At 40.5% G+C, this 13,235-nt stretch overlaps 1 protein-coding gene across 1 annotated transcript in view; it reads right to left on the reverse strand.

Moving 5' to 3' along the window:
* Positions 1-13,235, reverse strand: part of Znf704 (zinc finger protein 704) — a 215,207-nt gene that overhangs the window by 18,840 nt on the left and 183,132 nt on the right. The window contains exons 6-7 of the mRNA XM_031376332.1: positions 12,007-12,274; positions 5,363-5,467 (exon numbers count right to left, since the gene is read on the reverse strand). Coding sequence (XP_031232192.1) covers positions 5,363-5,467; positions 12,007-12,274 — 373 coding nt within the window. The remainder of the gene's footprint in view (positions 1-5,362; positions 5,468-12,006; positions 12,275-13,235) is intronic.

The following is a 13,235-nucleotide window of genomic DNA, read 5'->3' on the forward strand; positions in this document are numbered from 1 at the left end:
GAGTTTGTTTATATAGTGAATTACGTTGATGGATTTCCTTATATTGAACCATCCCTGCATCCCTGGGACGGAGCCTACTTGGTCATGGTGGATGATCGTTTTGATGTATTCTTGGATTTGGTTTGCAAGAATTTTATTGAGTATTTTTCCATCTATATTCGTAAGGGAAATTGGTCTGAAGTTTTCTTTCTTTGTTAGGTTTTTGTATGATTTAGATATAAGAGTAGTTGTGGCTTTGTAGAATGAATTGGGTAGAGTACCTTCAGTTTCTATTTTGTGGAATAGTTTGTGGAGTATTGGTATTAGGTCTTCTTTGAAAGTCTGATAAAACTCTGCACTAAACCCACCTGGTCCTGGTTTTTTTTTTTTTTTTTTGGTTGGGAGACTATTAATGACTGTTTCTATTTCATTAGCAGATATGGGACTGTTTAGATCATTGATCTGATCTTGATTTAACTTTGGTACCTGGTATCTGTCTAGAAAATTGTCCATTTCATCCATGTTTTCCAGTTTTGTTGAGTATAGGCTTTTGTAGTAGGATCTCATGATTTTTTTGGACTTACTTGTCTGTTGTTATGTCTCCCTTTTCATTTCTGATCTTGTTAGTTAGGATAATGTCTCTATGCCCTCTAGTTAGTCTGGCTAAGGGTTTATCTATTTTGTTGAATTTCCCAAAGAACCAGTTCCTTGTTTGGTTGATTCTTTGTATAGTTCTTTTTGTTTCTTTGGTTGATTTCAGCCCTGAGTTTGATTATTTCCTGCCTTCAACTCCTCTTGGGTGAATTTGCTTCTTTTTGTTCTAGAGCTTTCAGGTGTGCTGTCAAACTGCTGGTGTATGCTCTCCAGTTTCTTTTTGTAGGCACTCAGAGCTATTAGTTTTCCTCTTAGGACTGCTTTCATTGTGTCCCATAAGTTTGGTTATGTTGTGGCTTCATTTTCATTAAACTCTAGAAAGTCTTTAATTTCTTTCTTTATTTCTTCCTTGACCAAGTTATCATTGAGTAGAGTGTGGTTAAGCTTCCACGTGTATGTGGGCATTGTATTGTTTATGCTGTTATTGAGGAGCAGCCTTAGTCCATGGCGATCTGATAGGATGCAAGGAATTATTTCAATTTTCTTGTATCTGTTGAGGCCTGTTTTGGAGAAGGTACCATGAGGTGCTGAGAAGGTATATCTTTTTGTTTTAGGATGAAATGTTCTATAGATATCTGTTAAATCCATCTGTTTCATAACTTCTGTTAGTCTCAACGTGTCTTTGTTTAATTTCTGTATCCATCTCCCACTGTTATTGTGTGGGGTACAATGTGCTTTGAGCTTTAGTAAAGTTTCTTGTATGAATATAGATGTCCTTGTATTTGGAGCGTAGAGGTTCAGAATTGAGAGTTCATCTTGTTAGATCATACCTCTGATAAGTATGAAGTTTCCCTCCTTATCTTTTTTGATCACTTTAGGGTGAAAGTCGATTTTATTCCATATTAGAATGGCTACTCCAGGTTTTTTCTTGGGACCATTGTCTTTGAAAATTGTTTTCCAGCCTTTTATTCTGAGGTAGTGTCTGTCTCTATCACTGAGGTAAGTTTCCTGTATGCAACAAAATGTTGGGTCCTGTTTACATACCCAGTCTGACAGTCTATGTAGTTTTATTGGGGAATTGAGTCCATTGATATTAATAGATATTAAGGAAAGATAATTGTTGCTTCCTGTTATTTCTGTCATTAGAATTGGAATTCTGTTTTTGTGGCTATCTTCTTTTAGTTTTGTTGGAAGATTACTTTTTTGCTTTTTCTAAGATGTAGTTTTTCCTCCTTGTGTTGAAGTTTTCCATTTCTTATTATTTGAAATATATTATGTAAACTTGGTTTTGTCATGGAATATTTTGGTTTCTCCATCTATGGTAATTGAGAGTTTTGCTGGGTATAGTAGCCTGGGCTGGTATTTGTGTTCTCTGAAGGTCTGTATGACATCAACCCAGAATCTTCTGCCTTTCATAGTCTCTGGCGAGAAGTCTGGTGTAATTCTGATAGGTCTGCCTTTATATGTTATTTGACATTTTTCCCTCACTGCTTTTAATATTCTTTCTTTGTTTAGTGCATTTGGTGTTTTGATTATTATGTGATGGGAGGAATTTCTTTTCTGGTCCAGTCTATTTCAATTTCTATAGGCTTCTTGTATGTTCATGGGCATCTGTTTCTTTAGATTAGGGAAGTTTTCTTCTATAATTTTGTTGAAGATGTTTACTGACCCTTTAAGTTTGAGGTCTTCACTCTCTTCTATACCTATTATCCTTAGGTTTGGTCTTTTCATTGTGTCCTGGATTTCCTGGATGTTTTGGGTTGGGAACTTTTTTTGCATTTTACGTTTTCTTTGACTGTTGTGTCAATGTTTTTTATGGTATCTTCTGCCCCTGAGATTCTCTCTTCTATCTCTTGTATTCTGTTGGTGATGCTTGCATCTATGGTTCCTGACTTCTTTCTTAGGATTTCTATCCCCAGAGTTGTCTCTCTTTGTGATTTCTTAACTATTTTTACTTGCATTTTTAGGTCCTGGATGGTTTTGTTCAATTCCTTCATCTGTTTGGTTGTGCTTTCCTGTAATTCTTTAAGGGATTTTTGTGTTTCTTCTTTAAGGGCTTGCACCTGTTTACCTGTGTTCTCCTGTATTTCTTTAAGGGAGTTATTCGTGTCCTTCTTAAATTCCTCTATCAACATCATGAAATTTGATTTTAGATCCAAATCTTGCTTTTCTGGTGTTTTGGGATATCTAGGACTTGCTGTGGTAGGGTTACTAGGTTCTGATGAAGCCAAGTAGTCTTGGTTTCTGTTGGTAAGATTCTTGCATTTGCCTTTTGCCATCTGTTGATCTCTGGTGTTAGATGTTATTGTTGTTTCTGGCTGGAGCTTGTTCTTCCTGTGGGTCTGTAAGCCTATGTCAGCACTTTTGGGAGATCAGCTCTCCTCTGGTAAAACCCGTGTGCAGAGGGCAGTGCATCAGTCATTCCTCCTGAGTCCTGGGGTCAGAGCAAACCCTGGAGACAGGCTCTCCACTTGCAGGAAAGTGCAGAGAGGGCTGTGGATCTGCTGCCCCTCCTAGGTGTGGTCTGAGGTAGAAAGGATCCTGACCAGGCTGCCCTGCCACTTGTGAGTCGTGTGCCTCCTGGCTGATCCTGCCTTAGAAAGTCACCGGAGAGAAAATGGCAGATCTCACCTGAGTCCCTGGGTTGGAGCACTCCCTGGAGGCAAGTTCTCCGCTTGGAGGGAAGGGGCAGAGAGGGCTACAGATCCACTGACATCACTCCTAGGTGTAGATGGAGGTTAAGAGGATCCTGTCCAGGATGCCTTCCCACTTGTGAGGCCTGTGCCTCCCGGCTGGTCCCACCTTAGAAAGTCACTGGAGAGAAAATGGCGATCTCACCCGAGTCCCTGGGTTGGAGCACTCCCCGGAGGCAAGTTCTCCGCTTGGAGGGAAGGGACAGAGAGGGCTGTGGGTCAGCTGTCCCTCCTAGGTGTAGACAGAGGTAGAGAGGATCCTGTTCTGGCTGCCCTGCCACTTCTGAGGCCTGTGCCTCCTGGCTGGTCCCGCCTTACAAAGCCATCGGTATTCTATATTTATGATAGAGCTTAAAAACCACAACCCAAGCCAGGCAGTGGTGGCGCATGCCTTTAATCCCAGCACTTGTGAGGCAGAGGCAGAGGCAGGTGGATTTATGAGTTTGAGGCCAGCCTGATCTACAGAGTGAATTCCAGGACAGCCAGGGCTACACAGAGAAACCTTGTCTCAAAAAAACCAAAAACCAAAATCAACAACAACAAAAAAACCCTCAAAAACCCACAACCCAAAAGTATTTTCTGGAAAGCCCTCTTCTCCAAGCCCTGTCAGCAGGGGGCCGTTCACTGACTCCTTTTATGGAGTTTGGTAAATAGGCGTGGGCAGAGCAGGACATAGTTTATCCAGTTACTAAGAAGCTCCACAGGAGGTTTTTAGACTGGGAACCTCTGGAACTTGCCAGCGCTGGGCAAGGTAGGGAAGAGAAAATAAGTTAACATCTGCTATTGTGAGCCTAGTTCTAACCTTCTCAGGAGTCACGCCTCTGCTAACATGGCTGTTGTGCAGAGACGTCTCTTGGAACTCTGTGAAAAGCTATGTAAGACCCAGTAAGTTTTGAAATAAGATCCAGTTAGTTAGGAACCACGTTAATTCATGGTGATTTATCAGAATTACTTAATATATTGAGTTAATTTTTATTTCCTACATAAACCACTGTTGCATATTTTAGCATTCATTCACTTTCAAATTATAAATCAAACATGGATTGCTCAGGCTTTGAAAGAAAACTGTGATTTCAATTTATTTAATTTTTGGATTTTCAAATAGCATACCTCCAAGACAATATATCAAACTAACAAAATTTATGAATTTGTAATGATAAACGGCAGCTTTTCTGTAAGAGGAATGAATCAAGCTACTAATTCAATCATCTTTTGGACACATAACAATAACACCAACACAAAATACATTTCCAGCACCAACAGCTGATACTTTCTTCTAGGCTCCCAAAATATCAGTCAAAACATCTTTCCCCAGCTGCACCCACCTGAATCACCAGGTGCCTTTCCACCTGAATCACCAGGTGCCTTTCCACCTGAATCACCAGGTGCCTTTCCACCTGAATCACCAGGTGCCTTTTCAGGTAAATCTGTGAGGCACTTAGGAAATATATATGTGGGATTGGAGGGCTGGCTGAGCCAGTAAAGAGCACTGCCTGTTCTCCCAGATGACCTGGGTCTGACTTGCAGTACCCTCATGGAAGCTCACAACTATCTGTAACTCCAGCTCCAGGGGATCTAATATCCTCCTCTGGTTTACCATGGGCAGTTTCTGCATCTGGTACACAGAAATACAAGCAAGCAAAACACTCATAAAATATGTAAGAATCTTTTAAAAAAAGAAGCACATGCCTTTGGAATGCAGATAGGGTGCTGAACACCTGTAATGTCAGCCCTGGGGCGGTGGAGTGTCAGCAGCTCAAAGGTCTTCCTAGACTACACAGAGTTCAAGGCTAGCCTAGGCCACTTGAGATACTACTTCAAGAAAGACAAGAAGGAAAATGTAGTAGCGCTTTGGGGCATGGACTGCGTCTGTTTCAAAGTCTGTTCTCTGAGTGTACATTTGACTTGGGCACGGCCTGCATCTGTTTCAAAGTCTGTTCTCTGAGTGTACATTTGACTTGGGCACGGCCTGCATCTGTTTCAAAGTCTGTTCTCTGAGTGTACATTTGATTTGGGCATGGCCTGCGTCTGTTTCAAAGTCTGTTCTCTGAGTGTACATTTGACTTGCCGCACCTTGCCATGCTTTGTCTACTTACCGGAACGCCCGTGAATGTGACTGGAGGAGACTGCCAGGAAATGCTGAAGCTGCTGCCATTGGGAGTGAACTTAGTAGATCCTGGAATAGTCACCGGGGGCGTGGCCTGAGAGACAGGAAGCAGAGAACACTGTAAGAGTGATTGCAATACTGAATGCCAACTCAGCAGCCAGTCCCACAGCACCCAGAGGAGACTCTGCTCCCAAGAGCTCTAAAATAGCCAGGATCCCAGGATCCCAGGATCCCGGGATCCCAGGAGCTTGGTCACACCAGGATCTCAGGGTCCCAGAGGCAGCTTGACTCCCAGAAGCTCTGACACACCCAGGATCTCAGGATCACAGACACAGCTGGACTCTGAGGAGTTCTAACACAACCAAGATTATAGGAAGGACAGTCTCCAGTCAGATAGAGTGAGGGCAGGTAATTCTAGAGATAATCAGATGGCGGAGACAATCGTAAGAATATAAGCAACAGAAACCAAGGTCACTTGGCATCATCAGAACCCAATTCTCCCACAATAGCAAGTCCTGGATACACAATCACACCTGAAAATTAAGACTCAGATCTAAAATCACTTCTCATGATGATGATAGATGACTTTAAGAAGGACATAAATAACTCCCTTAAAGAAATACAGGAGAGCCGGGCAGTGGTGGCGCACTCCTTTAATCTCAGCACTTGGGAGGCAGAGGCAGGTTGATTTCTGAGTTCGAGGCCAGCCTGGTCTACAGAGCGAATTCCAGGACAGCCAGGACTACACAGAGAAACCCTGTCTCAAAAACAAAACAAAACAAAAAATATGTATCTTTGGGGCTGGAGAGATGGCTCAGCAGGTTAAGAGCACTGACTGCTCTTCTGAAGATCATGAGTTCAAATCCCAGCAACCACATGGTGGCTCACAACCATCTGTAATGAGATTGGATGCCCTTTTCTGGTGCTGTCTGAAGACAGCTATAGTGTACTTACATATAATAAATAAATAAATCTTAAAAAAAAAAAAGAAATACAGGAGAACACAGGTAAATAAGTTGAAGCCCTTAAAGAGGAAACACAAAAATCCCTTAAAGAACTACAGGAAAACACAATCAAACAGGCAAGGGAAATGAACAAAACCATACAAGATCTAAAAGTGGAAATAGAGACAATAAAGAAATCACAAAGAGAGACAACCTTGGGAAATCTAGAAAATAGATCAGGAGTCACAGATGCAAGCATCACCAACAGAATACAAGAAAGAGAGGAGAGAATCTCAAAGGCAGAAAATACCATAGAAAACATTGACACAATAGCTAAAGAAAATGCAAAAAGCAAAAAGCTCCTAACTCAAAACATCCAGGAAATCCAGGGCACAGTGAGAAAACCAAACCTAATTATAATAGGTATAGAAGAGAATGAAGATTCCCAACTTAAAGGACCAGTAAATATTCTCAACAAATTTATAGAAGAAAACTTCCCTAACCTAAAGAAATGAATATACAAAAAGCCTATAGAAGCCTATAGAACTCCAAATAAACTGGACCAGAAAAGAAATTCCTCTGGCCACATAATAGTCAAAACACCAAATGCACAAAACAAAGAAAGAATATTAAAAGCAGCGAGGAAAAATGGTCAAGTAACATATAAGGGCAGAACTATCAAAATTACACCAGACTTCTCACCAGAGACTATGAAAGCTAGAAGATCCTGGGTGATGTCATACAGACCCTAAGAGAACACAAATGCCAGTTCAGGCTACTATACCCAGCAAAACTCTCAATTTCCATAGATGGGGAAAACAAGATATTCTATGGAAAAACAAAATTTAAACAATATCTTTCCACAAATCTAGCCCTACAAAGGATAATAGATGGAAAACACCAACACAAGGAGGGAAACTACATCCTGGAAAAAGCAAGAAAGTAATCTTTCAAGAAACCTAAAATAAGATAGCCACACAAACATAATTCCACCTCTAACAACAAAAATAACAAGAATTAACAATCACTTTTCCCTAATATCTCTTAACATCTATGGACTCAATTCCCCAATAAAAATACACAGACTAACAGACTGGATAAATAAACAGCAGCCAGCATTTTGCTGCACACAGGAAACGCACCTCAGTGACAAAGCCAGACACAACTCAGGGTAAAAGGCTGGAGAACAATTTTCCAAGCAAATGGTCCCAAGAAACATGCTGGAGTAACCATTCTAATATCCAATAAAACCAACTTTAACCAAAAGTTATCAAAAAGGGTAAGGAAGGACACTTCATACTGGTCAAAGGAAAAAACTACCAAGATGAACTCTCAATTCTGAACATCTATGCTCCAAATGCAAGGGCACCCACATTCATAAAAGAAACTTTACTAAAGCTCAAAGCACATACTTCAACCCACACAGTAATAGTGGGAGACTTAAACACCCCACTCTCACCAATGGACAGATCATGGAAACAGAAAGTAAACAGAGACACAGTAAAACTAACAGAAGTTATGAACCAAGTGGATCTAACATATATTTATAGAATATTTTATTCTAAAACGAAGGAATATACCTTCCTCTCAGCACCTCATGGTACCTTCTCCAAAACTGACCATATGATCAGTCATAAGACAGGCCTCAACAGATACAAGAAGATTGAAATAATCCCATGCAGCCTATCAGATCAACATGGACTAAGCCTGGTCTTCAATAACAACAAAAACAATAGAAAGCCTACATACACATGAAAGCTAAACAACTCTCTACTTGGTCAGGGAAGAAATAAAGAAAAGAAATTAAAGACTTTTTAGAATTTAATTAAAGTGAAGGCACAACATACCCAAACTTATGGGACACAATGAAAGCAGGGCTAAGAAGAAAACTCATAGCTCTGAGAGCCTCCAAAAAGGAACTGGAGAGAGTATACACTAGCAGCTTGACAGCAGAACTGAAAGCTCTAGAACACAAGAAGCAAATACATCCAAAGGAGTATACTGCAGGAAACAATCAAACTTTCAGCTGAAATCAATGAAGTAGAAACCAAAAGAACTATACAAACAATCAACAAAACCAGGGGCTGGTTCTTTGAGAAAGCCAACAAGGTAGATAAACCCTTAGCCAGACTAAGCAGAGGGCACAGAGACAGTATCCAAATTAATAAAATCAGAAATGAAAAGGGAGACATAACAGTGGAAACTGTGGAAATTCAAAAAATCATAAGATCCTACTACAAAAGTTTATACTCAATTAAACTGAAAAATATGGATGAAATGGACAATTGTCTAGACACATATCAGGTGCTGATATTAAAACAGAATCAGATAAACGATTTAAAAAGCCCCACAATCTCTAAAGAAATAGAAGCAGTCATTAATAATCTCCCAACCAAGAAAAGCCCAGGACCAGATGGGTTTACTGGAGAATTCTATCAGACATTTAAAGAAAACCTAATACCAATACTCTTCAAACTATTCCACAAAATAGAAACAGAAGGAACACTACCCAATTCATTCTATGAACCCACAATTACACTTATACCTATACCACACAAAGGCCAAACAAAGAAAGAGAACTTCAGACCAATCCCCTTATGAATATTGATGCAAAAATACTCAATAAAATTCTTGCCAACCAAATCAAAGAACACATTCATTCACTTCAATCAAGTCTGCTTCATCCCAGGGATGCAGGGATGGTTCAATATACAAAAATCCATCAACATAATCTATATAAACAGACTCATTAGATGCTGAAAAAACATCTGACAAAATTCAGCATTCCTTCATGGTAAAAGTCTTGGAATGATCAAGAATTCAAGGTCCATACCCAAACATAGTAAAAGCAATATACAGCAAACCAGTAGCCAACATCAAACTAAATGGAGAGAAACTTGAAGCAATCCCACTAAAATTGCAGACTAGATAAGACTACCCACTCTTTCCCTATCTATTCAATATAGTACTTGGATATCTACCTAGAGCAATTTGACAACAGGAGGTCAAAGGGATATGACTTGGAAGGGAAGAAGTCAAAATATCACTATTTGCAGATGATATGATCATATACTTAAGTATACATATACCAAAAATTCCACCAGAGAACTCCTAAAGCTGATAAACGACTTCAGGAATGTGGCTGGATATAAAATTAACTCAAACAAATCAGTAGCCTTTGTCTACTCAAAGGATAAGCAGGCTGAGAAGGAAATTAGGGAAACAACACCCTTCACAATAGTCACAAATAATATAAAATACCTTGGTGTGACTCTAACCAAGCAAGTGAAAGATCTAGATGACAAGAATTTCAAGTCTCTGAAGAAAGAAACTGAAGATCTCAGAAGATGGAAAGATCTCCCATGCTCATGGATTGGCAGGATGAATATAGTAAAAATGGCCATCTTGCTGAAAGCAATCTACAGATTCAGTGCAATTCCCATCAAAATCTAACTCAGTTCTCCACAGAGTTAGAAAAAGCAATTCTCAAATTCATTTGGAATAACGAAATACCCAGGATAGCCAAAACTATTCTCAAAAATAAAAGAACTTCTGTTGGAATTACCATCCCTGATCTTAAGCTGTATTACAAAGCAATAGGGATAAAAACTGGTATTGGTACAGAGACAGACAGGAAGATCAATGGAATAGAACTGAAGACCGAGAAATGAACCCACAGGCATATGGTCACTTGATATTTGACAAAGGAGCTAAAACCATCCAGTAGAAAAAAGACAGCATTTTCAACAAATGGTGCTGGTTCAACTGGTGGTTAGCATGTAAAAGAATGCAAATGGACACATTCTTGTCTCCTTGTACAAAGCTCAAGCCCAAGTGGATCAAGGAAATCCACATAAAATTAGATACATTGAAACTTATATAGGAGAAAGTGCGGAAGAGCCTCAAACACATGGGCACAGGGGAACAATTACTAAACAGAACATCAGTGGCTTTTGCTTGAAGATCAAGAATCCACAAATGGGACCTCATAAAACTGCCAACGCTTCTGTAAGGCAAAGGACACTGCCAATAGGACAAAAAGGCAACCAACAGACTGGGAAAGGATCTTTACCAATCCTCCATCTGATAGAGGACTAATATCCAATATATACAAAGAACTCAAGAAGTTAGACTCCCGAGAATCAAATAACCCTATTAAAAATGGCAGAGCTAAACAAAGAACTTTCAACTGAGGAATATTGAACGGCCAAGAAGCACCTAAAGAAATGTTCAACATCCTTAGTCATCAGGGAAATGCAAATCAAAACAATCCTGAGATTCCACCTCACACCAGTCAGAATGACTAAAATCAAAAACTCAGGTGACAGCTGATACTGGTGAGGATGTGGAGAAAGAGGAACACTCCTCCATTGGTGGTGGGATTGCAAGCTGGTACAACCACTGAGGAAATCAGTCTGGTGGTTCCTCAGAAAATTGGACATAGTGCTATCTGAGGACCCAGCTATCCCACTCATATACCCAGATGCTCCAACATGCTCCACATGCAATAAGGACACATGCTCCACTTTGTTCATAGCAGCCTATTTATAATAGCCAGGAGCTGGAAAGAACTCAGATGTCCTTCAACAGAGAGAGGAGTGGATACAGAAAATGTGGTACATTTACACAATGGAGTACTACTCAGCTATTAAAAATGATGAATTCATGAAATTCTTAGACAAATGGATAGAACTAGAAAATTATCATCCTGAGTGAGGTAACCCAATCACAAAAGGATACACATGGTATGCATTCACTGATTAAGTGGATATTAGTCCGAAAACTCCAAATAACCAGGATACAATTCACAGACCATATGAAATGAAGCTCAAGAAGAAGGAAGACCAAAGTGTGGGTACTTCAATCCTTAGAAGGGGAAACAAAATACTCATAGGAACAAATATGGAGATAAAGTGTATAGTAGAGACTGAAGGATGGGCCATCCAGAGACTGTCCCACCTGGGGATTCATCCCATATACAGTTACCAAACCCAGACTCTATTATGGATGCCATGAAGTGCATGCTGAAAGGAACCTGATATGGCTGTTTCCTGAGAGGCCCTGGCCGAGCCTTACAAATACAGAGGCAGAGGCTCACAACCAACCACTGGACTAAGGGCGGTTTGTTTATTTTTTCCCCTACCTTTACATGTACAATGTGTCAGGTGTATGTGCATACACAAGTACATACACACAAGATAAAAATGCAAGAAAAAAATTTTAAACTTAAAATTGAACAAATAAACAGCTGAAACGCCACGACTCAAGTCTGTAAAGTCTTCTTCCTCTCCAGGCTTAGTGTTCTTGTTTTTGTTTGTTTGTTTTTAATTACCAATGTTTCAGCTAGTTCCAGTGGTTTTGCACCTGGCCTCCAGAGTGACCAAGGGCCACCCCAGACGCTTTTTGTTGTTGGTTTGGCTTTAGAGACTTGGTCATGACTATGTAGCCCAGGCTGCCCTTAAAAATCTACAGCCCAGCCCTGGCCTCAAATTCATAATCCTTTTGCCCCAGCCTCTTGAGTGCTGGGATCAGGAGCCACCACTTTATGACTTGAGATCCTGACTAAGAGGAAAAATAGAAAAACCAACCGAGTTGCTGCCACGGGTGGTGCTATTCTTTTTCTGATCATGTTAACTTGCAGTCCCAGGCCTGATGGCTACTGCTTTTGCACAAGGTCTTTAGGGCGCACCTGGTAAGCATGGTCAGTGTGCACGAGGTAGAGGGTGGTGGGGGCTGAGCGGCTCAGTGGCGTCACCAGCTTAGCGTCTGTTTTGGCACAAGGAGTTTCCGTCCGGCTGGAGTCAGGGATGGGAAACGCAGGGGGCGAAGCCAGGGACTGGGAGGGCGAAACTGGGGCCACACTGTTGAGGCCTTCAGCCACCGCATCGGTGTTGAGCTTGATCTCCGTGTAGTAGAAGTCTTCCTCCCCATCGCTGCAGTCAGATTCCCCGACTCGCCTAGGGCGGGAGAGAGCAGAGCAGAGGTCAGCGGTCGGTCGGTCTGTCCTCCTGCCTCTAACTTGCACAGAGGCTGTGACACTCACCCACCCCACTGAAGAAGGTTTTCATCAGCTTCTGCTCTGGTTTAAATGTGCCCCCACCAGCACTGTCTGTTAGTAACTTAATTTCCAAATCCTTACTTCAACGGTGTTTGGGAAGAGAGCCTTTGAAAAGCAATGAGAATTAGGAGAGGTCAAGAGAACTGGGGAAGGGAGGCAAGCCCAATGGTATGAAGATGGGGGTGGCATGATGACAAGAAGATGGACCAGGACATTGGCACAAGTGGTTCTGAAAGGAGAACCAGATGTAGTAAGGGCACCCTCTCCAGATGGTGGCGAGATGTCTGCACCCTGGTCATAGTACAGCATAACGTAGTATCCAGCCATGAGCCAAATAAACTACCATGTGTGCCTTTAACTTCCATGGCATTCAGAATTACACCACAGCAACAAAGACTAGAGTCAGACTTCTTAAAGCAGTCTACCTGCCATCTGCCCACCTACCTGCCATTCATTTACTAATCTGAGAATAATTTATGGACAATACATTACATATAAAACATTCTACTTCCTAACGGGAAGAAAACAAAGACTAGGCCTCGATGATAATTTTGTTTTTATGGGTTTATTTTGGTTTTTGATATTTGGTTGTTTTTTTTTTTTTTAACTTTTAAACTAACTTCTTTTTTAACTTTGATTGCATTATGATGAGAAAAGTTACATGATTTCAACTTATCTGAATTTGTTAACATTTAAAAACATATTTTAAGTAAATAGAATTAAATCGCATTCTTGTTTTCCTTTTGTACACCAACTCCTCCCAGAGACCCCCCCTTCAATATATACAATATCTTTTTGTCATATTCCTTAAAATTTATAAAATATTATAAAATAAAAATAAGTATTATAAAAGTTGTTTG

The sequence above is a fragment of the Mastomys coucha genome, unplaced genomic scaffold, assembly GCF_008632895.1.
Source record: "Mastomys coucha isolate ucsf_1 unplaced genomic scaffold, UCSF_Mcou_1 pScaffold17, whole genome shotgun sequence".
Lineage (NCBI taxonomy): Eukaryota > Metazoa > Chordata > Mammalia > Rodentia > Muridae > Mastomys > Mastomys coucha.